Source organism: Parus major, chromosome 3 (genome assembly GCF_001522545.3).
Source record: "Parus major isolate Abel chromosome 3, Parus_major1.1, whole genome shotgun sequence".
NCBI classification, from domain to species: Eukaryota; Metazoa; Chordata; class Aves; order Passeriformes; family Paridae; genus Parus; species Parus major.
This window is the reverse complement of record NC_031770.1, coordinates 70,374,367-70,402,280: the sequence shown is the minus strand read 5'-3', so window position 1 is coordinate 70,402,280 and position 27,914 is coordinate 70,374,367. Positions and strand designations below refer to the sequence as shown.

The 27,914-nt window shown below is 39.9% G+C and overlaps 1 protein-coding gene across 4 annotated transcripts in view; it reads right to left on the bottom strand.

The window, feature by feature from the left end:
- Nucleotides 1-407: 407 nt before the first annotated feature.
- The window catches only part of BVES (blood vessel epicardial substance), a 28,090-nt gene continuing 583 nt past the window's right edge, over nt 408-27,914 (bottom strand). For 2 of the 4 annotated variants that reach the window (XM_019006062.2, XM_019006064.2), the window contains exons 2-8: nt 23,075-23,308; nt 20,766-20,890; nt 14,817-15,004; nt 13,789-13,897; nt 11,577-11,744; nt 9,346-9,487; nt 408-1,846 (exon numbers count right to left, since the gene is read on the bottom strand). In XM_019006062.2, the coding sequence (XP_018861607.1) occupies nt 1,722-1,846; nt 9,346-9,487; nt 11,577-11,744; nt 13,789-13,897; nt 14,817-15,004; nt 20,766-20,890; nt 23,075-23,297 (1,080 nt within the window). In that variant the 5' untranslated portion in view covers nt 23,298-23,308 and the 3' untranslated portion in view covers nt 408-1,721. Of the gene's footprint in view, nt 1,847-4,324; nt 4,429-9,345; nt 9,488-11,576; nt 11,745-13,788; nt 13,898-14,816; nt 15,005-20,765; nt 20,891-23,074; nt 23,309-27,858; nt 27,909-27,914 lie in introns of those variants that run through there. The other 2 variants (XM_019006063.2, XM_015622551.3) reach the window with 2 other exon arrangements.

The window sequence follows — 27,914 nt, the reverse complement described above, 5'->3', positions numbered from 1 at the left end:
CCAAGTCCTGGGCTACAGCTGATTGTCTGAATCCTCTCTAAATGCTCAAATTAATTTTTTCCAGCTCTGGCCAGTTTCTCCAAAGCAGATTTACCTCCTGGGGTAGGAGCACACAGGCTCCTGTGCCTGAGAGTTACAGCTCAGTCAGCTCCACGTGAAGTTCATTCCACAAAATTCAAAACAAACTGCTTTGTTATGAGAATAGGAGGCTCTGGCCTTGAGTGTACCTCTAAGACAATCCTCGACAGAGTGAATTGATATCTTTTAGTTCAGTCTCCCTGACACACGTGGTACTCAAGCATTGCATTCTTATATATACAAACTCATTGAAAGCACAAAATTCTCAAAAAATACCCAACAATAACAAACAATAACAAATCCGCCCAAAAAACAAACAAACAAAAAAAAAATAAACCAAAAATTTAAATTTTTCTCCCACAGGCATTCAGGTCAGCAAAACCAACAATCTGCTAGTACAGTTCATATCTTCTACTTAGTTACAGTTATGACCAACAGAACATGATGTTCTGATTTAAAAATAGATGTTGTTTTATATTTGATTTGCTAATTGAAATTAGTATTACCTCAAAATGAGTGAACCGTGTGTTTACAGCACATCTTCTATCCCTGTACACAAGCCTTCCTTTAAATCTGAATGATTACATGATGCTTTTCCTTACTTACAGAAATAATATGGAATGACATAAACAAAAAAAAACCCCAGACTATGACACTTCTAGTTGCTAGACAGTTGACATCAAATTCCATTATTTGGTGTTTCAATTTTGTGCAACTTTATAAATGGAGGAATAGCTATTTTCTGTTATACTTAGTTAGAATCATGTTTTTCAAGAATTGTCAGAGCTAAGTAGTACAGCTACCACGTAGATGTCACTGCATAGCACAAGTGGGACTGCTACAAGTGCCACTTATAAAAGCTTCCCAATGTCTCCCTTTCTGAGACTGGGCTTTACTAAACTTGCAGCTACCCTAGTTTTGGGGTTTGAACAGAATTTCCTACATCAAGTGTCTTTTGTGTGTCTCTTTGGTGGAAGGTTAATTCAGAACAGCTCAGTCTCTCCATGAATAAGGCCAAGGAAAAATCATGAAGCTTAGTATAATACAGTTGCCTACAGAAGAAAAAGTTAAGGTTGAAAAGGCAGCATTAAATTTAAAGCTTTGGCCAAGAAAAACTAAAATTTAAGTAATTACTACAATTTTGGAGTCAAGCAGTGAGACTGGGAAACACTAAAGGCAAATACCTTAAAAAAAAAAATTGAACCAGAAGACTGTTTTTCACACCAGACTGTCACAACGATGATGGTTGGTAACAGCAACATGGCTTTGGAAACAGAGTTTCAAAATCTCCCACCTAAAACACTAAGATCAGACTTTGAGGGAACATAGGTAAATCAAACTGGGGATATTCTCCACCAAGTAAGTCTAGAAATTTCCAGCTAGTCAGCAAAACAATATTAAGTTTATAATGGCAAATGTCAAAGTAGAAATAAAGAAACCAAAAAGAAGCAACAAAAAGTCCACACAATATTTTATTTATTTTATTTAGAAGTAAAATAAAACATGACATTTCCATCTAGAAGCCACTGGCATATGCTGCAGTAAATTCAAGCATGGAGAGGTGGGCTTAGCTTTCTGATTCCTCCCAAATTCAGCTCCTTCCTTTTGCACTGGATCTCTGATACACCTGAGGACAGAGCTGTTTAAGGCAGCCGCTGGAGTTCAAGCTTGTCAGCAGATGGTGCTTCAAAGACATCATCCTCAACACTTTCTTCTATCGGCTTCATCTTGGCTGAAGTTCTCAGGTAAGGAGATGTCCGGCCTGGGCCTGTCACAGGTACAGAGAAATTACCAGTTAATTTAACAATGTACACCTGCTACATAGACCTATTTGTGACAAAGTGGACGCAGGCTGATGATCCTGCCCTAGTTGCTTCATGAGAGGATTTCTAAGTCAAGTTTTCTTTGTTATCTGCCACGGGCACCAGGAAATTCTAGACATGGAACCGTCACGCTGCTTTGAACCAGCAATGTCTATTGCTAACCACAGACACAGCACTCTCCCCAAGTTCAGTGCAAACCTGTCAGCTCAGGGTGCCCACTGCTTGCTCCCTGGAGATAATTTTCTCACCATTGCACTCACCCTCTGACTCGTCTCCAATTACAGCAACACGAGTGGCTGCCCCAAGTACAAAAGGTGTGGACATCTCCCAGCTGTGGGGAAGGGTCCTCAGTGCACTGGGCAAACCTTGGATGGGCACAGCACCAAAGCCACAGCTGCCTTTAACATCATATTTAAGTCACAGGACATGCTGAGTTGGAAGGGAGTCATCAGGATCAAGCCCAGCTCCTGGCCCTGCACAGGACACCCCAGGAGCCACACCATGTGCCTGAGAGCATTGTCCAGACACTGAGACACAACACTCTTGAACTCTACCAAACTTGGCACTGTGACCACTTCCCTGGGGAGCCTACCCAACCAACCCCTGGGTGAAGAGCCTTATCCTAATAGCCAACCTAAACCTCCTCTGACACATCTTCCTGAGTTTTACGCAGCACAATAATATGAAACTTTTACAAGATTTATACCCCCATAAACAACCACAGAGAAAACAATTTTTACAGGCAAAGACCACATAACTTTTGACTGACAGTGATTTCACTGCAATAAAACTACCTTTTAGAAAGGCAGCAACTTGTCTGCCAGAGCAGAGCACACCACAGCTATCACTGTCAAGACATTAAATGGAGTTTTTGTACAAGTTACCCCTGCAAACTACCTCTATTGCAGTTAAATTTTCAGTATGAGGATCAAACCAGAAAACTCCTTTTACATCAGCTGAACAATTCTACTTTCCATTGTTCACTCAGAAATCAAATCTACACGTGGACATGTATTTCTCTCAGTACCCTCTTCTAGAGTTAGACCACTGCAACAGTATGAGGTTGCAAACATCTAGTATATGATGACAAAAATATTATGGAAATCTTTGAATTTGAAAAGAAAACAGCAAGAAATAAAGGTCATGCTAACAGACTGTTTGCATACAAGCTAAAAATTTAAATATTCTTGAAGAAAATACTGATAGCCATAACACATTCTTATTTTTAAAAAAGTTCATCAGATATAAAGTGCTGTGCTAAGGAAGCCAAATTATGAGGACTCATTTGCACTGTATGTGTTACACACAGAGAACAGTATACAGACACAGGCAACACCAGCAAGTTACAATAATACTGCATTTTTAAGCCACATTCACAAAGACACTGTTGGGAATTGGCATTTCAGAACGTTTTATGTTGAAAATGTATTAGTATTTTCTTTTGAGATTCAAAAACTACTTAAACTGCCATAATACACTTTTAGATACCAAAATTGTTTAATATTTATGTCCACACAGATGTGTTTTATGGCCTGAGCGAAGGATAACTAGATCAATTAACTGGCTAATGTACCCCACCCAAAGTCTGTGGATACATTTGGATACTAAATTTGCTTTTCTGGGAGACACACAAAGGTAAAAGGGTGCCTGAAAATGTTGAGTTATGGTTCCAGCTTCTTTTTTTTTTTGTAGATCTTTGTTTTAGCGCAGTTTGTTATTTTTAAAATGGTTTTCTTCTGTTTAAAACTACTTAATTCTCTCCAGAAAACAGAAGTGAGCAACCAGAAGTTTGTACAACAGGATCCAATATAAGGTCTAATTTGCTCAGCCTGTTTGTTCCAAAGACATGCTCTTATTTGCTCCAAATACAAAATTTTTTTACTGATGCCATTATCCAGTGTCAGACAGATGTTCAAGTGACTGAGTCAGACTTTCCTTTCACTACATTTTGTTGCCCTTTCTTGAGGGCCTAAACCAAAATACATAATAACATTCCTATGAAATCCAGTCCCGCTTTTAACCACAAGTGGGGAGCATATAATTTGATAATACTACTAAAAACATTACCCAACCAAAACCTTTTTACATTCCTGCTCAGCTTAGAAGTTAACAAATACAGATGCATAGACCAGCAAATCTGAGATACCTAAAAAACAAGTACCACAGAAAAGGAGATTGTATCTCTAAAAAATATGTGAATGGCTGTCAAGCAATAAAATTACAGAACAGAAACCAATAACAAAATATTATTTGAAGGACTGAAATTCAAGTGAAACTAGGCTTGTGATCAGGTTGAACTATTTTTCTTAACTCAAATTTTGGAAAAAGAGATACCTCTATTTCACTTACTAATGAATTACATACAGATGGACCATGGATGTCAAGCACAAGTGTCACATGATAAACAAACCCCACTTTAATACCTTTTTGAGGATGCCTGCTGAGTTAATGTGATGTTATCAACAGAAAACATCATGCTGCAAACGACTCACTCCGTAAGCATTATAGAACTCTTGTTGGTTATTTCCTTAATATAAAAGCAAACAGTTAGTTTGGTTTCTTAATTAATTAAATTCAAAACATACTTTTGTTAGTAATTGTAGTTTGGGAGCTACTGGTTAGTAATTTTAACGCTTTTATTACTGAACACTTTGAAAAAGGATTAATATTAATTTCTTGAGAAAATGAGTCAAAGCGTATCATTTATAGCACTGGTACAAGTGTAATTTTAAAAGATGGGATTATAAAAAGTATAAATGCTCATTTTTTTTCAAGAACATGGAAATTAGGACAAGAAAACTAATTTGCATTATGGGAGTCAAAAATTATATTTGGACTAGGAGGCTTTTGTCCACACAACAATCACCTGGCAATGAAAAAACAGTATTCCTGTAGAGTTCCCACACATTGAATGAAGTTCCCTTCATTCATTTTTTTATTCTAATAAAAAAAAATAAAACTGCCATTTCCATATGTTTCTCACAAAATCTTTTGGGGATTTTTGATTGTGTTTATTTATTCTAAATAAACAAATGTGTGCCTGTAGAAGGAAGATCCAGGGATCAGCACTGGAACTGTAAACCTCAGAATGTGCCTTATACTAAATTTTGAAAAAACAGACAATACCCTGACTGTTGCATTGAGAACACCCAGCAGAAGATTTTTGGAAATACAGCAGTGGCAACATAAATGGCAGATTATTTTTTTCTGTTTTCCCTGTGATCTCAAAAAAAGGGCATGCATGGCCACAATCCGCACTAAATACAAATCTTTAAGTGGCAGCAGCCCCATCATTGGCAATGACAGTACCCAGGAATAATTAACAAGCTATCTTGGCAAAAACGAAGATTGAAGCATTACAGTTCAAGGAAATGAACAAACCTTTTTCAGACGTCAGAAATTTCAAAATCAAAACACAAAGAAATAAATAACAATACTTCCCATGTTGTGTGTTGCACTGGTGTAGGGGCAATCCCTCTGCCTCCCCAAAAGTAAGGGAAAGTATTGGACTTGGGAGGCTGATGCCTCAACTGGGCTGAGGAATTTCAGAACATAAAAGACACATAAACCCTTCTGTCTTGGGGAAAGAACACCCTGTATACCGAAAAAAAGGTACACAACCAAGGAAAAGGACAACAGAGAAAAGTGTATTTATCAAGTATGTGCTAAGCACAAATGCATCACGGGGATTTATACAATTACAGCTGAACTTTGTCATGCATTTCAATTACTTTCTCCCAAAGCTGAAATACTGGTGTAAGAGTTTTGCTGCTAAGCCTGAGACATTTGAATTCTAACTAATCGCACAAACACAGTTTTATAATTTTTTTATGAGTGTGCAAATTCACCCAAAGGCTCTCTATGCAAAAGAGTGGCTTCAATTTCATGGAACTCTGCTGTGTGTAGAACAGGTGAAAAGCCACTCGAGGGTTCAAAGGTAACGATCAGAGAACAGACCAACACAGGAGAATCTGCGACAGGCTGCCTGATCAACAAGAGCAAGTAGAAGGCAGCAGTCCTTCAGCAAGTGGATCACAGGCCTTGATTGTCGTGGGGAATTTTAACCACCCCTGTATCTGGTGGAAAGGCAACAGGGCTGGGAGCAAGCAGTCCAGGAGATTTCTGGAACGCAGCAGGCAATTTCTTCGCGCAAGTGATGGACGAGTCAACTAGGGAAGGCGCTCTGCTGGACCTGTCACTGATGAACAAGGAAGAACTCATCAGGGAGCTGAAGGCTGCTGGTAATCTTGGCTGCAGTGTCCAGGAACAGGTGGAATTCAAGATACTGAGTCATGTGCAAGACAAATAGTAGAATTACAGCCTTAAAGGACAGGGGGCTGTGGCTTGCTCAGGGTTTTACTTGGCAGGAACTAATGGGACATAGCCTGCAAAGGGACCCAAGATGGTTGATCTTGGAGAATATCTTCTTCAAAACACAAGGACAGTCCATTCCAGTGCACAGAAAGCTGAGCAAGTCTGGCATAGATGAACAAGAAAGTTCTGACAGATCTCAAGCAGGCACACACAAAGTGTAAGTGGGAGCGAGTTCCTTGGAGGGAATACAGAACAATGGCCCAAGCATGCAGTGATGAAATGAGGGAAGCCAAACCTCAGCAAGACCTGGATCTAGTGAAGAGCAGCAAGAAAGCCATCTAGAAATAAATTAGCAACAAAAGAAAGACCAGGGTAACTGTGAGGCCAGAGTTCAGTGATGCACAGGACACAGGAAGATGAAAAAGTCTGAGATATTCAGTAACTTTTTTGTTTTGTTTTTTTTTTACTTTAGAGGTTTGTCTGAGGCCTGCTAGGGCTCTACATCCAGTGGCAGAGACAGAGTGATGCTTGACTGACAGGAACCCTGGACTGAGCTAGGAACAACTTAAGTTGACAGGGTGAACACAAGATTGTGGAACCCCATGGGCTGCATCCAAAGTTGCCAAGCATTGGCTGATAAAATTGCAAGGACCCCTCTATCATCTTGGAAAGATAATTGCAGTCAGGGGAGACAAATGAAAATGCCAACATCACACTCATTTTAATGAAGGGGAGGCTGGAACACCCAGGGAGCTACAGGTCTAGCAGTCTAAATTCATATCCCAGGAAGATTATGGAGCTTGTCTTCCTGAAAGCCATGTCCAAGCACATAAGGGATGGGAAGGTGACTGGGAAAGCCATTATAGATGCTGATTGCATCCAACCACACTGACCACCTTTGGTGGTGAGATGATGGGCTCTGTGTATGAATGGAGTACAGTGGATGTTGCTTACATGGGTGGTAGCCCTCCACAGTCTGCCACTGAGTCCTTCCAGACAAATGGGTAAGAAACAGACTGAACAGACGGACTACAGCTTCAGTGGAAAATCTGCTGTTCTGCCAAGTTCACAGAGTGGTGAACAGCAGTACAAAATCCAGTTGTCAGTAGTTAGTTACCAGCAGTGTTCTTGAGGGCCAATGCCAAGGCCTATAATATTCAAGATATGAATGACCTGGTTGATGGGATGGAATGCACTCCTTCCAGGTTCACAGACAGGTAGTGAGGGAAACTGCTGACAGGCCAAAGAAAAAGAGAGAAGAACTGACAAAAAACTGCAAGCTCATGAAAGGCAAATTGCTGAACCTGGGACATGACACACCTACACAGCATTACAGCCTAGGCCCCAGCTGGTTGGAAAGCAGCTTTGCAAAAACAAACCTGGGTGTCCTGGTGGACACAAAATAGAACGTGAGTCAGCAGAGTGCTCCCGCAGTGAAGTGTGCCATCCATATATTGAGCCATATAAGCAAGAGCATAGCCAGCAGGTCAATGAAAGCTTAATCCCCTCTCTCTGGCAATTGTGAGACAGGATCTGGAGTGCTGTGTCCAGTTTTAAAGACATGGAGTGAGAGCAGTGGAGTGCAGCCCAGATGGCCAGAGGATGCTGGAGCAGGGATGGAGAGGCTGCAGGAGCTGGGTGTGTTCAGCCCTAGGAACAGAAGGCCCCCAGGGGATCTGACTCTTGTCTTTGGCTACCTAATGGAAGGCAACACAGAAGAGAGAGACTCTTCTCAGAGGCATGTGCTAAAGAAAGAAGGAGAACAAGCATGAGTTGCAATAAGGGAAATTTTTTCACCATGAGGGTGGTAAGTCCCTGGAGCAGGTTGCCCAGGGAGGCTGGAAAATCTTCCAGCTTGGAAATGTTCAAAGCTTGACTGGACATGGCCCTGCTCTAGCTGATCTTGCTTTGGACATGAGGCTGGACCTGATGGTGTCTAGAGGTCTCTTACTACCTCAATGGTACTGTGATTCTGAATGTCCTTGCAGGGAATGGAGGAAAAGAAGAAAACAATACTGGAATTTTCATCAAACTATATCCCAGGTGTCACCCTTGGTGTTCTAGTAGGATGAAGCACCAGTAGGGCTTTTGCTTCCACATGTCTGGGCATGCAGACTATAGCAATTTTAAGGAGTAAAACCAGATAAGCTCTCCAGGTCTGAAGGTGTTACTGGATGAAAACTGTGAGGAACACAATGGAAAACAGATAATTAAACAGAAAGAAGCAAATATTTGAAAACATTTCCTCTTCTTAGCAGAGACTTTAACCATAACAAATAATTGGCAGTTTTTTTCTCATATATTTGAATCCTAATTACTAAAAATAGTATTTCCAAAATTGAAATAAATAATCCTATATGATCCTTTTAAATGTTGTTAAACTAACAGCTTATGCCAAATGCAAAAATAGAGCATCCTCTGGGGCTTTTTTATTCAAACACTGCTTTCAGAATTCAGGCTAATGTTGATGCTTAGATTCAGATGAACTAAAAACAAACAGCAAAAGCCCAGAAAGAATAATTTAGAATGTTTTCATAAAGGAATAAATTAAAAGAATAGAAGCAAAAAGGTCAGACATGGTTTATTCTCTCACTTCATCCGTTCTCTACTACTCCTGTCATACAAAGCACAGCAGAGAGCCTGACAGGATACTTGGAGATTTTCCAGGTGACATCAAAATATTGGTTGTATACCACATTCCTCCAGACCCTGCAATACAAACTATCTCAGGAGGAAAAATAGAACAAGTTGCTGAGGGAAAACGTTTTGTTTGGGTTTTTAATTTCTACAAGCAGCAGTGACAGACCAAAGGACATACTACTGTACCTTCAGTTATGCCCCATTACTATAAACATTCCACATTATGTCTAAACATAAACATCATGCCAAAGATTACTTCTACAAGTGCTGGGGTTTTTTTCCAGTATGTGCATGAAGTATCTTCATTTAGAACACAAAGCCTCATACATCTAATGACGGCCCTATAGTTAGGTCCCTTCATTTAGCTGACACAGCAGCACCCAAAAAGCTACAGTCTGCTCCCACAGAGGGCAACAGGAGTTCTGCAGTAGTCTCTAATGGTCAGCCAGAGCCGTGTTCAAAACTGGCACAAACCACTCTGAGCACTCACGAAGAGAGGATGCAGAGGAAGTCCCACGAAGAAACATCTGCAAGCCATCCTCGCTGTCACTGGTACTGGCCATGCTGTTCCTCATCTGCATCACGGAGAGCTGAGAGCAAAGGCTGGGCTGTCGATCAATCTTCTTTGAAGCCTAAAAAAGAAAAAAAAAAATTACTTTAAAAAAAGATATCAAGCAAATTAAAATAAAAATGGAAAATTACTACTTGCCTTGTAATAGACGCTCTGGTCTCAGCCATGATTACACAAGAAAATTGTTATAGAAGAAGACTCTATGCAGTGTAAATCAATTTAAATGACAATAGAAAATGCCAGGAATATACTGGAATTGGAACATTGACAAGTATGAAACTGCATATTAATTATTCAATTTCAAATCTCTTTTGTACTGAAATTTTCATGTATTTTCTTACAGAAAGCTTGGGGTTTATTATCCGGTAATTCATTATTTAAACATGATGCTCTGCAATTAAATGTAGTCTTTATGATGAAGCTGGTCCTCCTTGCTAAACAAAACAACATGCTATATATAGAGGCAATTTATACCTTAACAGAAACATGTTCATTTTCCTGGCTTTTCATTCCGTCCTGTTAGAAAAGTGGTGAATGTCATTCCTGCCCATTGGGTTTTGGTTTTACTGCAGAGTAAATGCATCAGGTAAACATTATCTTATCCCTGTCAAATGGTCTGAGGAGCTTTCACTTTGCTTTGAGTAGCCTTCCTGAGAAGCCTTTATACTCTAACACTTATATGAAGGCATACATTGTACCTTGTTAGGCATTACTGCAAATCAAAATGCTATTTTAGGTATATGTGAAAGGTAGCAATCAATGACAGGACTATAATGGAAAACTCCACTTCACTGAATTTTAAAAGGCAGGAACTAGTACCCTATTTCATGCAGAAAGGAATGACTATTTTCCCAACACTAGTGAAAGCCCACTTAGGCAAGAGAAAATCACGAGTTTTCTTACAAAATAAATTACTACTTTTCTGTTTTCCAACAAAAAATTGATAGTTTTATCAATTTTACTACCACCTTGAATATGAATAATCAATACTCAATTAATTTAAGTAGTCCTCTATGTACAAGAAGTCAACCACAACATTTTCTGATGACATTGACACCCATTAAAAGTCATCAAAGACACCAATAATATTTATATTTGAAAGTGAAGCTTGTGAGAGGTGATATGCACACAGAGTACTGGCAGTGGGAAAATCAAGAATTTATTTGACAGTTCTCATGCCAAGTTATGCAGGAAGAGCTCATGCAACAGGATTTTTATTTTAGGAATAATAAAAAGACACTACAAATTTCCCAAATGCTCACTCAATTTTTACAACATACAGTTTCAAAACATACTATAAAAACCAGCTAAAATAATCTTAAATTTATGTGACTACTGCAACTAAAACAAAGACTTGGTACAAACTGAAGTTAAAGTGTGCAGATGTTAAGTCAAAAGAGGGGCAAAATCTGTTGGATTTTTTAATTCTTTGAAATTGTGATAAGGAATAAATAAAGAGACAAAATGAAACTAAACCAAGATAGTTCATATACCCATGAGTACACCCAGACCACTTACCAGGACACCTAAAACTCCATCTACAGGCAATAAATGAGTTATATTCAGACCACTTAATGTTTAATATGTAATTATATTTATTTATGTTTTATATGTATTTCATATGCATTCAGTGGATTCATTACACTGCCTCCTATCAACATAATGTTTGCTTTTTTCTTGCATTTGCAACCCTCAAAGACACATTGATATTATTCTTCCCAGCAATCAGTATTACATAACTGTTTGCCCCCTGTAAGAATTTTATTTTTTTTAAGAAAAAAACTGTGAAGCTTTTTTTCTACAAAGGCATTAATTTGTTAGTGAGAAAGGATATCCAGTGAGAAACATCTTTTTAACCACTGGCCAGCATGTCTAACAGTTAGCTAGAAATATTTCCACAAGCTGATTAGTTCTGAATCTCAGTTACTCATCTTTCTTGTGCATTACTGTGCTAACTTTAACAAATATTGCTGCTGACAGAAATCTTGTACTGACTCACACCTTGACACTAAAAGGCCACAAGTGTGCAATCAGCAGCTGATGGCCAGCAGGTTAAAATATGGTACTTTAAGAGCATTTAAAATTAAAGGAAAAACACATTTACTTGTATGTTGGAGGAAAACTCCCAAACAAAACTTAAAGTTTTTTACCTTGTCATTTAAGGTTGGGTCATTCAATGAATAAAGTTTATTTGTAATATCTTTGCCAATAAGGTACTTAAAGATCTCATAAAGAAATGGCTCAGACTCCAGAAAGTAAGTCAGCCTTTCCCTGGACCAGCACAGGAACTTGCAGTTATCATCTGCAATAATGGTGACCTGAAAAAAAATACATGCTCAGAATTAGCACATTTAAAAATGTTTTAAGATGAGCAAACTTAAATAAGCTTTAAAAGAAGTGATATCATTTTATTTGTGACTCCAGTTAAAATAACTCTTAAAGCCATAAAGCTTTTTGGTATCCCTTTGTTATGAATGTGATGTTTACAAATGTAAAAATTCTCAGCTATTTATTATCATTATATTTTTAACTGATATGTGTAGCCAGTTTGTTTTAATAAAAACTGGGGGACAATAAACAGGGGAAAGTCCCTCATGAGTTCCCAAACTGTAGCACATTTATGTAAAAGGAAATTTATATGTGAAGTCAGTCCTAAGGCGATGGCAAGTACTTGCAGTAGGCCTATATATAGCTTGGTTTTATTTTACATCACTGTCACCAAATAGAAAAAACTTTTATCACCTAAAGGTCTACATCAAAGAGTTTTTAGTGATATAAAAGAAAAAAAATATAATTCCATCTTCCTCTTAACTGTCAGCCCTGCTGATCCCACAAGTACAACCTTGTGTTGAGTTGAGCCAAGATTGTTTGCTCAGTTATTGATAATCCAGTTTTGGGTAGCTGCAGGGGATCTTGCCCCCTCTCATGGGAGAGGATGGACTTGCCAAGTTCATCCCCCTGTTCCAGCAGAGGGCAATGCCTCACCAAAACCCACACTGGTCAGACCCAGGGGCCTGTTTTTCAAGGGGGAGTCAGGCATCTATGAATAAATCAAAATCAGGTGCTCTCTGCTTTTTCAAGATAACATTACATCCTGGAAAAAAAAAATAAAAATCCATTAAGTCGTAGAAACTATGGAAAAATGTCATATATCCATGGACTTTTAACTCCACAGACTGTAACATAAGCCCAGGGAGGCTGAGGAAGAATTCGCCAGCATTGCCAGCAGATGGGGTCCTTAAGACTGAATCCTTGCGCTGTTGAAACAGGGAGGCTGCCGGCACTCACATGGCAGTAACAAGCAGAACACACGAATAAAGGATGTACACAGCTCCAGATTAAATAACTTCTAAGGCAGGCAGAAGCTGAGGCATGACCCTTTTCCCTTGAGAGGGACTGATTCCTATCCAGTTGCTTCCAGGGGAAAGGGGCTGTGCCATGAGGGCAGCCAGGCTGTGGGAGGCCTCACTGCTGCAAAGTGAATGCATCTGGACAAGTCTCTCCCCCTGGCTCTAAGCCCAATGTTTGACTGGAACATATGACATCAATCACTGATTTTAGAGTCTGCACTGCTCTGCCTCCCTCCCCTTCTGCCACAGTATCAGTGTGGATGTACCAGTCACAGTCCAGTCATTATTACACATACCTAGCTGAAGAACATCAAGTAAGAGTAGCAAAATAGCCATTTCTATGGGGAAAAACACCCTTCTCTAAAAGTATCCCACCCACTCCATAACTATAATAAAATATATTTAGCATACCAGCATAATTACACTGCTAGAGGAATATACCCTTATTGTTCCCCATATGAATATTTTTATTCAAAATACTGAGATAATTTTCAGCTCATCTTGCTTTAACAAAATTGCAAAATGACAGAAGTATTAATACACTTTTATAAATACCAATTTCTAATTACTAGTGCCTGAACTTTTAGACTTGCATTATTACAGTAGTTCTTTTTCTCTTTTCTCTTTTTGAACCAGTGATGAGACCTGTTCAAATCATCTTTTTCCATCAAAACTGCCTCTTAAATTATTTGTCCTGAACAAAGTCTTAACACAAAAGAAACTTGGAAACAGTAAAAGAGAACAGAATAGCAAAAGCCAGACTGCCCAATACACACCATTCTAATACTGTTTTTCAGCATTTAAAAGTTACTCTTGATATGGTCCATCTTCAAACACTGATACTAGAAGGATAACAAAATTATGCAAGTCAAATAGTTCACCGTTGATCAAATTTGTACTCTATTTTTATTATGGTCTCACCATTGGTGAGATATTTTTATAATTGATCTATTTTTATAATGGTCTCACCATGGTCTCACTCATATCCAATGGCATTCAAAACAAAGTGTACCTGGAATTTCTCACCCCGGTTCATCTGTGTCGATCGAAATTCAGGAGAATCTATAAAGGCACAGGGGTAAATATTATGCAGAAAATGGCCTCGATAAGACACCTTCATTCTGGAAATAAAAATGTATGAAACAACATTTTAAAATCGTGGGGGCTGATTAATTCAATCAAAGTTTAGGTAGGACTGTTGTCAATGGTAAAGCAGAAGATAGCAGGAATAAATGTGCATCTTCTGGAGCATAACTCCCAGAGCTACCTTGTTTTCTGCCTAACTGATTCCAAGCAGAAGAGGCTGCCAGACAAATAGAGACAAATAGAGAATTGATGAAGATGGCATGTATCCACCAAACACTGTTATTCAGTAGGAAAAAGGTCGTGTTACACAGCCAGACCAGAATCAGAATTCCCTTAGATAAGTAGCTTTGTGGTAATGAATAAGAAAAACAATGAAGCCTGACATCTCTGTTGCTGTCAACAGAAACTGGTTAAAATATTGGTCAGAGTTTAGCATGTGTTTAGAGATTACAGCTTGGCTGTGGGCATATATTTTACCCTTTCTCACCTGGATTCTGTCTGCCTCTGGGCAGTGCATCTGCCCCTCTCTACTTGTAGGTACAAGTGCAATGAATCAGTTCCAAAGGCTTGCTGTTTTAAAGCTGACTGGAGAGACACTTCCTTCATGAACCATATTTTTTAACCTTTAAACCTGAGAATGGACTGAGGAGACAACTAGGGTATCTAAGACTCAAACAAATATCTTACTTATTTTGCAAGACACTGCCTTTGGTATTACACAAACAGAATTCCCACTAAAATCCATGCAGCTGCACATGTAAGAGGATACACAATCTGCTCCCAGTAAGAGATATCACTGTCACCTGAAAATGGTGTCACAAAACAGTCTTTAAGAATAGACTATTTGACTACAGACCTTAACATACTACAAACAATTGCAACCTCAACCATTTTGTAATTTATTCAACCATGACACAAAGCATACGACTGTCCCCAAGTTTTTATAGAACCTACTTCCCCTTCAGCAGGATGCTTAGCCTATCATCAACTGATGTTTTATCTTCTGCTGCATAGGCTTGACCTGTCTTCAAAGTCTGAATGTTGCAGAATTGTCCAGTTAGTCTTTGGAAGAGCTCTGGAGGCACATGGAGAGGTTCAAACATTCTCTTGTAGAGGCTGCTGAGCTCCTTCTCTATCTTGATCTAGATTGGAAAAACAAGAGACATCAACAACCACAGATGCTTTAGTTAAAAACAGGTAAGACTGCACACCTGCCAGAGGGACATCGTTGGCTTCATGATACTTAAGCAAGGAAAGAAGTGGTAAATGTGTGATGTCTATCCACAAACACTGCCTATGACAGCGTGACCAAAACCTTATCTAAAATGAGCCAGGATGGCACACTGGTGCTTTAGAATGCTGTTCCATCCAAGTGGCACATTACATCTCACACAAGAGTCTTCTGAGATGTCTGTTGATGAAACAGTGAATAGTACTTGGGCAAGAATTATATAGGAAAAGAAAAAAAAATAGAGGTTGTCTTTCACACACTGCATGCATGCATCACTGTGGCTAGCTGTGGCTCTCCTGGGAGCCCCTCTCATCCCTGAGCTTCTTGGCTTACTTGCAGTAGAAAAGCAAGTCCTGAAAAACAAACCAATTATATTGAAACCACATGTGATGAGGGAGGAAAAAAAAACCCCAAAAAACATTGCCAGCTGAACATCCCACATCTAAGAGCCCACCCAAACTGAGGCAGCAGCAATGAGGGAAAGGATGTTGGCTGAAATCCTAAGCCTGGAAGCCTTCCCTGGATGAAGGAAGCAGGGGATGAGACAATATTACAGCCTTCCTGAAAGCAGAGGCAGCCTGAATAAAGCCTGCATATTTGCCATGAGGAAGACAAATTAGAACAATAAGCACCAGATAATTAAAAAAAATAAAAATAAAAAAAATATACATAGAAGAGAGAATAAGGAAAAACGACCAAGAAAGAATGGCAGAAAAGAAGACAAAGAGGCAAGTTTCTGTTCAACTCTTCCTCCAGGACCTGCAGGTCCTTTTCTACAAAGCTGCCTTCCAGCAGGTCAGTAGGTGGCACATGCTGATGCATGGGGTTATTCCTCCCCTGGTGCAGTCCTCCACAACACTTCCTGTTAAATTCCATGAGGTTCCTGTTGGTCCATTTCTCCAGCCTGCTGAGGCCCCTCCAGAGGTTTCCCAACCTCCTGGCCTATCAACCACTCCTCAAATTTTGTGTCATCAGGGTTCACACGTGCCCCACCACTCAGATCATGAATGAAGATGTCAAACAGCACTGGACTAGCACTGGCCCCAAGGTTACACACCACGCACTAGCGAATGTGTAGTGCACAGCTCCAGCTGGACTTCTTACCTCTGATTACCACACTCAGAGCCCTGCCATTCAGCCAGATTTCAATCCATGGTGTCCTCATCCCGGCCACACTTCAACAGATCCTCTATCAGGATTTTATACAAGACAGTGTTAAAAACCCTACAGAAATTAAGGTTGAGGATATTCACCATTCTCAGCTATCTGGCCAATCATTTCATCATGGAAGGTTATCATAGAATGGCTTGGGTTGAAAGGGACCTTAAAGATCACCCAGTTCCACCCCCTCTGCCATGGGCAGGGACATCTTCTATTAGACCAGGTAATATCAGAGCTTCAGCCATGAACACTTCTAGGGATTGTGAGTGTGCAGCTTCTCTGGGAAACCTGTTACAGTGCTTCACCCCCTTCACAGTAAAGAATTTCTTCCTAATATCAAACCTAAACCTACTCTCAGTTTGAAACCATGCCCCCTTTATCCTGTTGCTACATGCCCTTGTAAAATGTCCCTCTCCATTCTTGTACTTTTCCTTCCAGTACTGGAAGCCTGTAGTCTGGCCACCCCAAAGCCTTCTCTTTTCCAGGCTGAACAACCCAAATTCTCCCAGCCTTTCCTCACAGAGCAACTCTTCTATCTCTGTTCTCAAGACCCCAGAGCACTCCAGGTGGAATCTCTTCAGAGCAGTCACTTCCCTCACCCTGCTGGCTACACTGCTTTTGACGCAGCTCAGGATATAACTGGATTTCTGTGGCTGTGAGTGCACATTGCCAGGTCATGTCCAGCCTCTCATCCACACCCAAGTCCTTCTCTGTAGGGCTGCTCTCAATCTGTCCACCCCTCAGCCTGTCTTGATAGTGGGGGTTGCCCCAACCCAGGTGCAGCGCCTTGCACTTGGTCATGTTGTATTTAATGAGATTTCCATTGGCCCACTTCTCAAACCTGCCAGAGTCCCTCTGGATGGAATCCCGTCCTTCAGGAGTGTCAGACAACTCAGCTTGATGTCATCTGTAAACTTGTTGAGGGTACACTCAATCCCTTTGTCTGTGTCATTAATGAAGACAGTAAATAGCATCAGTTCCAATACAGACCCAAAAAGGACATCACTTGTCACTGAAGTCCACCAGGACTCTGAACCTTCGGCCATTACCCTCTGGAGGTGACCATTCCATCTGTTTCTTATCCATCTATTATCAGGTTGGTTAAGCCTGACTTCCCCTTGGTAAATCCTTGCTGACCACTCTTCATTACCATCTTGTGCTTCATGCACATAGAAATGTTTTCCAGGACTATCTATTCCTTCTTTTCAGACATCAAGATGAGGCTGACCAGGCTACAGGCCCCTGGGTTCTCCTTCCTGAAGAAAGGAGTAGCATTTGCATCGTCTGCTCCTCACACACTTCTCTCAGTTATCACCCCTTATTCCAAGACTATCAGGATTGCCCTTGCAGGGACATCAGCTCTTGCGGCTGTGTGACATCAGGACTTGTGGACTTACTATGTCTAGTGCATCACCTGACCTAAAGTTACACTGGTTTCACATTGAATCAATTACTAGTTAAATATTCCACAAGCAACTGCACTCGTGAAATCCAGGTTTTGAATTTCCTGTATGCTTCTTATGCCACAATCTTTAATCCCTCAGAGGGCATCTACACAGACAAAACAAGGATTAAAAACAAACATACAATTTCTCTTGAATTATGTTATGGATTGTCCTGAGCTGTTTGATTTAAAAATATATTCTATATACCCACAAAGCTAGATGACTGTTTTACCAATCATGTTCTCTAGGAACTCTTTCATTTTTAACAGCTGTACCAATTTAATTTGTACCTCTTCCTATACATGACCACTGCAACTTAAAGAAATATGTTTTCATCTGAAAAAAAAAAGAATTTACATAGCTCCCAAGACTCCTGAAACCCAAACCCAGGCACACAGACATGAGGGCATATTTTGGCCCTGGAGTGTTAATCCAGCCACTCAACTAGCACATGGTTCACATCTCCTGATCTTCCTCTAGTGTGCAATACTTTGAGGTGAAGGCAGGTGTAGCCACTTTCTTAAAGACTGATCAGATTGCAGGCTGTAGCTGTGCTTTAGATGGGCTCCTTTATAGCAGACCTTTCCCCCTTCCCAAGCACAGCTGACTGCTCCTCCAGTCATGCTTGTGGGTCATATTCCAAACAAGCCATATGGGTAGGTGTAATGTTTTGTTCAGCAGGGGTTGAAATAATCTGGGATGCTGCCAGAACTCCGAGTCAGACTGATTAGACTCAGCTTCCACTCTGACTGAAAAAAGCCAAATTTGTAAAGCTCCAAGGAATCAAAACCACTGAAATAATCTTCTGGTAAGAAAAGAAACTCACTGTGATTTTGCATGCTTCATTTAATAAAATAAATATTTAACAACTGAACATATCAATTATTCATTTTGCAATATGACTAACTTGTAATTATTCTGCCATTCCTTTCTTTCCTAGGAAAGATCTTTTGTGATAATTACCAAAACTGATTGAGATGGGCAATACAATAGCTGCAGAGAGAAAATTTCATTCAAAAATTAGCTCCTAAGAGTCTTACATTTTTTTCCTATTCTTTGTCCTCCTGTAGGAAAAACACTTAAAACAGCCTTGGGGTTCATAAAAAACATGTTAGACAGCTCAAAAGACATCTATCTAAGAGACTATCAAGCATCACTTCAAGGATGCTCGTTGATCATGGTTTGTAACAAAGATTCATACTTTTTTTAACAATTACTGAAAATATTATATATTACAGCAATTAAATAACATTTTTCGTGCAATGTTCATAAATACTGTACTTTCTCAGTGGAAAGAAGACTATTGAAATTAAGCCTTAATGTGCAAAGAAACAGCACTACCTGGCTAGGCTAACAGATCTAATTTTTGGCTAAGCTTTTAAGCTGCACAGGTCACATAGCACAGTTGATGGTAATCTTTGGGTGAATCGGTGTTCCCTATTGGAGGAACACTGCTGTAGGTAGAGCCTCTTCCTTTTTTAACACATGTACTCAATTTATCAACTTGTTGTAGACAGATGCAGTTTAACCTTTAGCCTCCTTTTATAAGGCTGTGGTTGCCAGCCAGAGTGTGAGCAGTGCAGAGCTTATGGGAGTGCCATCCTCCTCAGCTCTCTGCTGGTTACACTGACAGTGGGCAAGGGCTTCAGAAAGAGAATCCAAAGTTAAAGGCAGGTGCTCCAGGCCTCCCTCTCTTAGATGGAATTTTTTACCAACTTTGGTGACTGAGTTTATCAGTCAAGTTTCATGTTCTTACACAATTCCTTCTTTTTGTATCCACCTACGGAGTACTTCAATCACTTCTGCCACTTAACCTAACTCCTACAAATAATTCTGCTAACAAATTTACTAGAGGATTTAGTGAAAATTGCTGCCTCTTCAAAAGGATAAAATCTATAATGTGCAAAGTACCCCAATCTATGCCAACACAGATTTTAGTAGACAACTGTAATTACAAAATTTTCTTTCTTCATTCAGTATTGATTTACACTTTTCACTCACCAATAACCTCCTTTTTAGATTTTTGGAGAGGGTTGGATGGGTACAAACTCAAGGACCATTACCTATGTTTATTCACTTTTAAAATACAGCTAAATTTAAAGGCTTGGTTTCCCAGGGAAATGGGTTTCTATCAGCTGAGCGCTTCTGCCTTTTGCAATAATTTCTGACTTTGGTGACCATTTCCTGTGCCATCTGACAGATGATTAGAAGCCTCAAGATTTATTAAAAAGGTAATAATTTAAGTAATTATTAATTAAGTATTAAGTAATTATTTATTAAAGTATTATTTATTAAATTAAGTAATGATTTATTAAAGGTAATAATTTAATTGGTAGTGGTGGAAGGGGGTGATTTGAAGGGAAACAGAACATGCTAATTTGGTTGGACTGAAAAAACTGCAGATGAGTTGATCCCATATTAGAAACCAGAGTACCTGCATGGGATATTTAACTGTGGACACCTACAGAGTAGGTAGAGTCAGGCCTCACTAGCTCTCTGTTATCACAACTGCTATTTATGTGTGTGCTGGACAGCATGGCCATGGCTACCCAGCAGAAATACAATGCAGTTTCATCATGTGCTGCATCTCAGTGGTGACATGAATGGATTGAACAGGCTGAAAAAACAGCATTAGTAATACTGACTAAAGAAGAAGTTACCCTTTAAGTAGTAAGGTGATTCTTCAAGAGCAGTGAGAACTAGAAAGATTTACTACACATCTACAATTGTCTAGTAACAGTCTAGTTAGTTATAAGCTACTTCCTAGGCAAGACAGAAGTCAAGTTTTATGCTGCCTTGCCAGCTGATTTCTTAGCTGATTTCTTGCACAGGTGGTGTTGAATTGGTGAAGAGCTTAGTTCCAGTTAGGTTTTGTTTTCTCTGTTTTTTTGGGTACAAGTTGTTGCACACTTCCAGAGTCTATCCAGAGCGTGATTTTGTGCCAAATCCAAAAGTATTCTACTCAAAATGTGTACTAACCCATTGATTTTTCTCAACAAACATGGGCAAAACTTCCTTTTCTTGCGTCTAACTAGGCTGCTTTTGAGATTTAGCTGTTATACATACCGGTCTTCTTTTATACACTAGGTATATGAAATGCAAAAGGTTGACAACCAAAAACACAGAATTCCAGATCATTATGTCCAAGGCACAACGATAGAGTGTAGCCCAAATGATGAATAATGCACATCCTGTTAAAAAAAAAAAAAAGAGGAGGAAGTTAAATTTCACCAAATAATAAACACTTCTAGAAAACTACCAAGAATGTGTCCACTGAGTATAATTACACTGAAAAGCAATATATTCTACAAACTTTAATACAGTTAAGCTCTCTGGATGATGGTATGCAACAATAGCTTATCACTGCAATGCTGCAAACAGGCACTGAGGGTGGGTTGACAGACTGCAGCCCTATTACATGGGACTGCAATACTGAAATGACAGTAATCACATCAGGATGGGGCAAGCAGAAAGGTGCAGTCCATGAGGATTCATTACTGAAATGAAGTAAAAAAGAGATGAGGGAAATCAGGCAGCTCACAAAAATTTGTGTTGCAATAATTAGACAAAAAAAAGGCCTAGATATGAATGTTCACATCTAATTAGCAAGGAAGAGTTGAATAAAAACTTCCTGAAGTCATATGCAGAGACTTTTGAAAATTAAAAGAAACTATTATTGCTGATGTGACAAGGTCACATTGGGAACCTGAATACTCCTGTGTAGCATCAAAGACAAAATTTCCCAATGTTTACTCTTTTTTTTTTAGTTGTCTTACTTTGAATAATGACACTTGCTTTAAAAGATAAGGCATCATGTATGATTAGGGATTCCATTTCCAGCCTACAAAGACAGTATTTATCAAATGATGGATTACGTATTAGTGAGTCTCTCCCAGATAACTGTGAGCCTACCATCCAACAGAGATGGCTGGAGAGGTCACAGATGTAGTTCCCCTTAAGTTTGCTGCAAAGACAAAAAGGAGACAGTGCTAAATGAGTCTTCTTACCCCCTTTCTCCCTGAAGATGACATCAACTTAATGAACTTGGTACTATCTGGTCTGTCTGGGTTCTCAACTGATGAGGCAGCACTTACATATGGATTAGAAAAATCAAAATATAGTGAGTTTGGATCAGCTTATTAGCTAGGCTGCAAGGCACAGCAGGATAAGATGTCTGGATGTATCGAAGAGCAGCAATATTGCAGAGCAGCACAGAGGTGGGGCAGGCCAAAGCAAAGGGAACAGGTCCCTTAGCCTCACTATTCACTCTGCCCACTGAGTAAATTGGCTTCCTGCTGCCACTCCAGCCTGCAAAACTCTGCTTCCCTATCTGCTCAAAATACTACAGATCAAAATGGCAGGCTTGGCAAGTACAAACCTCCTTTTGCTTTTAAAGCCAAGATAAAAGGTCTTGCAATGCTCAGACCCTTGGTCACCAGTGCAGTCTGTTTTAAGAAGTTACCCTATAATAACTATAAAATAGAAAATGCAAATTGTAAATTCAAACAGTTCTATCATAAAATTGACCCATACTATAATGCCAATAAGCACTCATTTAAAAATACTTAAGCATGCACTTGTTGGGCTGGATTTATCCTTCTTACACTGCAATGAGTCATTATTCCTCCTTTGATCACAAGGATCTTGTCCCACACAAGGTACAGAGGCTTTGAAGTAGCTGTGGGACTGCAATGTTACAAATCAAACCACATTTGCTCAGTCTCAAGCATGCCAAATTTAGGTTTTCCTCTCAAGTCAGACTCTGGTGTCACAAGATTCCTACAGTGGTAGAAGAAACACGACTGATATCAGAACACAGAATAATACACTCCCCATTGAAAAGCTGCACTTCTAAATCAGCAATGAAAATAATGCTGGTGACCCACAAGTGCCACATGTTTGAACCCACACTAAAAGAACACATGGGCTCACAGCAAGCTTCTCAAGGAAAACCTCACCTACCTCAGACACACTAAGCCAATGCACCTGTGCAAGTACACAGTCCCAGTACTTACTTGAAATCTAAAATAAAGGTCTTAATGATCAGACATAACTGATTGGAAATAAGTGGATTTTAAACATCCAGTTACATCTTATGTAAATTATGTCCACTTGTTTTCAAGCAGACATCTTCACAGGTTTGAAATTATAAATTACAGTTCCAGTAGGTTTTAATAGCCAAGAGTTATATAATCTTTCTAGAAAAGGTATATCAAGGTCGAAACAGATCCTGTCTTAAACCAAAACCACTGCCATAAGAGCACAACAGCCATGAATAAAGGCAGTAATTTCACCACAAGCTGCAGGGAGCAGCTCCATAATGGTCAAACACAGCCATTTCTGTCACATTTCTGTCTCCAGAACAATTCTCCTACCTACAGTGAGCAGGCCTCGCAGAAGAATCATATGAAGATTCAAAGTAGTTGGAATGACCAGTCCAACTGCAAAGCAAATGTTTGCCACGTGAAAAACAAGATGATGAATCTCTTTCCAGTTTTCACATGCAGTCTCATTGAGAGAATCAAGAGTGGAATTTTTGAAGTCTGGAACAAAACCTAGTGGGGTAACAGTGAGTGGGCTCATTGCTGTAGTATTCATCTTGGAGACTCCTGCAAGAAGAGGAGAAAAAAACTCACTATGCAATAAACTGAAACACAGTAGAAATACATATGCATTCTAGGATTATTTTCTCTCTTCTCCAGATATATTTTCCATTATCATTAATGGAAATATATATATATAAATGCTTTAAAAGGGTAAGCTAGGTCTATAGTTCAGTAGTGCTTTGCTATCTCTTTCACCAAAATCATAGCTACCAAAACAGAGACTGCTAAGTCTGCAGCCAGGCATTTAGGGAAATCACTTGGTCTACACAGTTTGAACAATCTTGCAAGACTGTGTGTGGAACTCCTGGAGAAAATGAGACAGCTAAAGACTATTTCTAATCTAAATATACATAAGATGCTTTTGTTGTTGCAGTAATAAATATAGCACATATACCTTTTGCCTTGATTAAATAGAAAAAAATATCTGTGGGCAAAGCCCAACATGAAACAAAAAATTACTATTAAAAACAAGCTACAGGGAGAAACTGGAAGATTTCAACACACTATCTTTAGAATACTAAAAGCTGGTCTCTCCAGATAACTGCAGTCAGTGTTACAAGCTCTACAAAGTATCCTCAACCCAGACCAGGTCTCAGCTGAAGGAACACGACTGCTCCTAGACATGTCTGCTGTCAAACACAGGAGAGCCCTGATTCCAGCAAGGCATGTATGGTCTGCCACAGCAGTAGAAATTATATGGACGTGGGCTTGAGTCTCATTAATGAGCTATATGCAGTTCATCACTGAGCAAACAAGCTCCATAACATACAGTGAAGCGGGATTTGCATTCAATTAAATTCTGTAGAGACAGTGAACGTCCCTGATGTGTGTCATCACTAACTGCCATGTAATTCATCTGCTCAGTAGATGATTTTGGGGCACAGTTAATACACTCTATTTCCTGCAGGCTTGATATATACTCTGAAGCATCCCTGTTAATTGAGTGTTTCTTGGCCTATGAAATAAATTTGGAGCTGCTTCATCCCTCCCTTTTATTATTTTCTCATGATTAACCTGTGTATAGACTGTAAGCAAGCTGGACAGTTTTCAAAATTAATCAGTGTTTTAGACCCCTTCTGAAAGCAGTGGGAAGAAAGAAATCCTCAACCCTGAAAGCAGTGGGAAGAAAGAAATCCTCAGCCCTCTCTTAGAGTTCATCTCCTATGCCGAGAGCCTGTCATAGCTAAGGTATGCTACAGAATGTGCAGAGGCATCCTGCAGGATCAAACACTAGCACAGATGTAGTATATTTACATCTGGATTGAAATGATTTTCAAGGAAAAAAATTATCTAATCCTAAATATCTAATCTAATCCAAAATACACAAATTGCTTATTTCTTAAGCTATCACTTTCCTCTTTTCATTCCTACATTAGTTATTCACAAAGATGAATTGAAATGGGGAGGTTTGTCAAACTCCACAATTAACTGTCAGCAAACATCGGGCCTATCCAAACACACTCCTGCTTTCTTTCAGCTCTTTGCCATGAGTTCATTGAGAGCCATTAGAGCAGTTTCACTGTCCTGACAAAGGCACTCACACAGTGAGCCAGAGCCTGAGCCCGTGCGAGGCTGCAGGACTGGCATTTTAACGCGCTCATAAACAGGAGGGAATTGCTAACTGGATAACTATGTCTGTGCTCATCTTACACACAGCTCATCTGGTGCTCCTGTTGTTTCCAAACAATATAAACTCCTTACACTGGAACAACAGGATCTCTAGATCTTTTTAAAAAAACAATTGCCTGAGTTTCTACCTATATTCAGCCTTTCACTGCCCAGTCACCTGCCAGTAAAGGCACCACATAAAATGCCAAAAGAACAAGTAAAGACAACCAAACTCGCACACAGATACAGAACCAGCCATTAAGTCCTTCAACTCAACATCAAAAGAGGCTGCAAGAAGTAGTTGCAGCTGCATCTGATCACGGGTCAAAGCAGCCTTCCAGATGCTTGATATTTTTTATTAGCAAAATTTTGTACTGCTCCACTGTGGGAATAGAGGCTGCCTGCCCATTTTGACTCAGCTCTAAAGCATCATACATTAGAAGACCAGAAACCCAGTGAACCAATGAATTAAATATACAGCACCTGACAATCTCATTCTCCTCACAGCCCAGCCAAAACACTGCTCCCCTTGCTCTTCACAGACACTGACACAACAAATCACCAGCCATAAACTGAAATAATGGGAAGGGGTTTCTCCAAGCCTTGATTTAAAGCTTCCGCAGTTGTAAGAGGTCGTTCAATGCTTTTGAAAGTCAGACTTACCTACTAGACTGCCTAAATTAGAACCCAGGAACTTAAATCTGTCCACCTCCAGTTTTTATCAGCTTTACTATCTCAAAGTCTTTATAGGAATACCTTTGAACTTCACTTACTACTTACAAACAATAATTACAGCTTCCCTAATATACTGGAAACAGCAGAAATGGGGAACTTCTCCATCACGGTGGTATTTAATAGCTGACAGAAATAGATTGATGCTATCTGCAGAATGACACAAGGACAGACTAAGACACGGGCTCTGAATTTCAACTAAGGAGACTGCTTTGAGGATCAGGAGAAAAGGCAGACAGGCAGAGCTACAAGCTGTGACATAAAGTGTTTGTCTACAGGTAACACCAGAAAGACAAATATCCAAAATGTCAAAAAACAACAACACTGTAATTTTTTTAGATGAATTCTTTAGTCCTAGAATCTACTGCGGACAAATAATACTGAAGAAGGAGGGGAAAGTCTGCAGTTCCACAAAAGAGCAAGCAATTATCATTTTTTATTTTCTGTGACCTCAGACAGCTAAAAATTAATTTTGAAAGTACAGATTTATGCCCCTAAAACTTTAATTATGTCTCCTAAGGATCAATATAGCACAAGACTAATCGGTCATATGTTTAAGTCTTCAATGCAAAGACATGCATTAGTATCAGGACTTAAAAAAAAACAACCAACACAGTCAAATAATTTTGAAAAGTTGGGATAAAATAGCATCAACTGAAATGAAAGTGTTTTGGGGCACAAGACAAATCATTAAAAGAACATTTTTTTAATATCCAGTGTATATCCATCATAAGGATTTAGATTTACCAAACCAAGAAATTGAAAATTCAGATGATTGACAACTCAAGACAATTTGTTGTTCAAACAGGAGGGAAAAAAGAGGATTTATATAAAAAGAAAAATACACTGACTCTTTAATATTGAACCTAACTGAAATTAGTGTAGTTTTTTAAAAAAGCCTATTAAAATACTTTTTGTACATGAACTTAATGGAAAGTTAAAGTAAAACATGGTGGTCTTAGGTCAGAAAAATACAAATTCTCAGACTATAAACAAGATGAGCTTATTTTAGGATTTTGCTATACTTAATGACGGCTTTATACAGGAGACCAAATTTCTGAAAGGGTTTCCCAAAAGATTTAGTCCACAAACATTCAGACACCAAGATGACTTTGAAAAAAGTGTGAATTTTACGGATACCTAAACAACATTCACAGAAGACATAGCAGAAAATTGTAAAGCATTTGGTTCTACTACAAGAACCAGTCAGCCAAGCTGATACAGGACAGTGCTGAGTGTCCCACTTGTGTCCTTACCCACTTCGTTGAGATTATTCATATCCCACAGCTTTACTGGTCAACTTTATTCAAGTGAGCTTAAATCTTTACTTGATGTGTGTTTCTATAACTTTGCAGTCAATGCAATTAAAAAAAAATAAATTAATTATACCTGCAGAACTTTAAACTACTTTTCTATGGTCGTACAACACAGAAGCTGCATAGAGATTTTAGGCAATAATTCTTTTGTGAGCTGAAGACAAACTACTGGAGTAGTTTATAACTGAGTTAATAACAGTTTAAGTTACCAATTTCCTCTTTTACAATGCAGTAGGAACGAACAGGAAAGCGGTTTAAGAAAACACGTATTTCAATACGCTCCTTGCGGCAAGCCCCATTCAATTAAACGCGTCAGTAACTATAGAAATTTGTACTCTCTTCAGTCACTTTAATCGCGAGAAAATTTAACAACATTTTCATTCTTCACGGCCAACAAAGTATCCTCTCCGTGAGAACACCTTTCCCCGGGTGGAGCGGAGCCGAGGGTGTGAGCGTCTTGGGGCTGGCTCTGCCCTGCGCTTCCAGCGCTCCCGAGCCAGGGCAGGACCGCAGCTGCCGGCCCGCAGCCCCGCGCCGCCGCTTCCTTTCAGCCCGCAACGCGCCGACGCCAAACCCACCCTATATACAAAATTATCGTCAAAATCACTTTTTAAACATTGAAAAGAATCGAGCAACCGGTCCCTTTTCCCTCAACAGAGCCACTTCGAAAGCTGCAGCCCGTCCCTGCGCCCCGAGGGCAGGGCGCAGGCGGAGACCCCGGTCCCGGGGAGCGTCCCAAGGGAACGGGAGACCAGGGACGGCACCGCGCGTTCTTCTGGCCGGGCAGCCCCACAGCGGAGCCTGGCTCCCGGCCCTCCTGCCGCCGCCGGTGGAGCGGCACCGCGGCCCCGCCGGCTCCTGCCGCCGCCCCCCACCCGCGGGAGGAGCGCCCCTCACCTGCCCCGCGCCCGCGGAAAAGTTTCCCCGCCGCCCGGACAGGACGGCGATGGCCC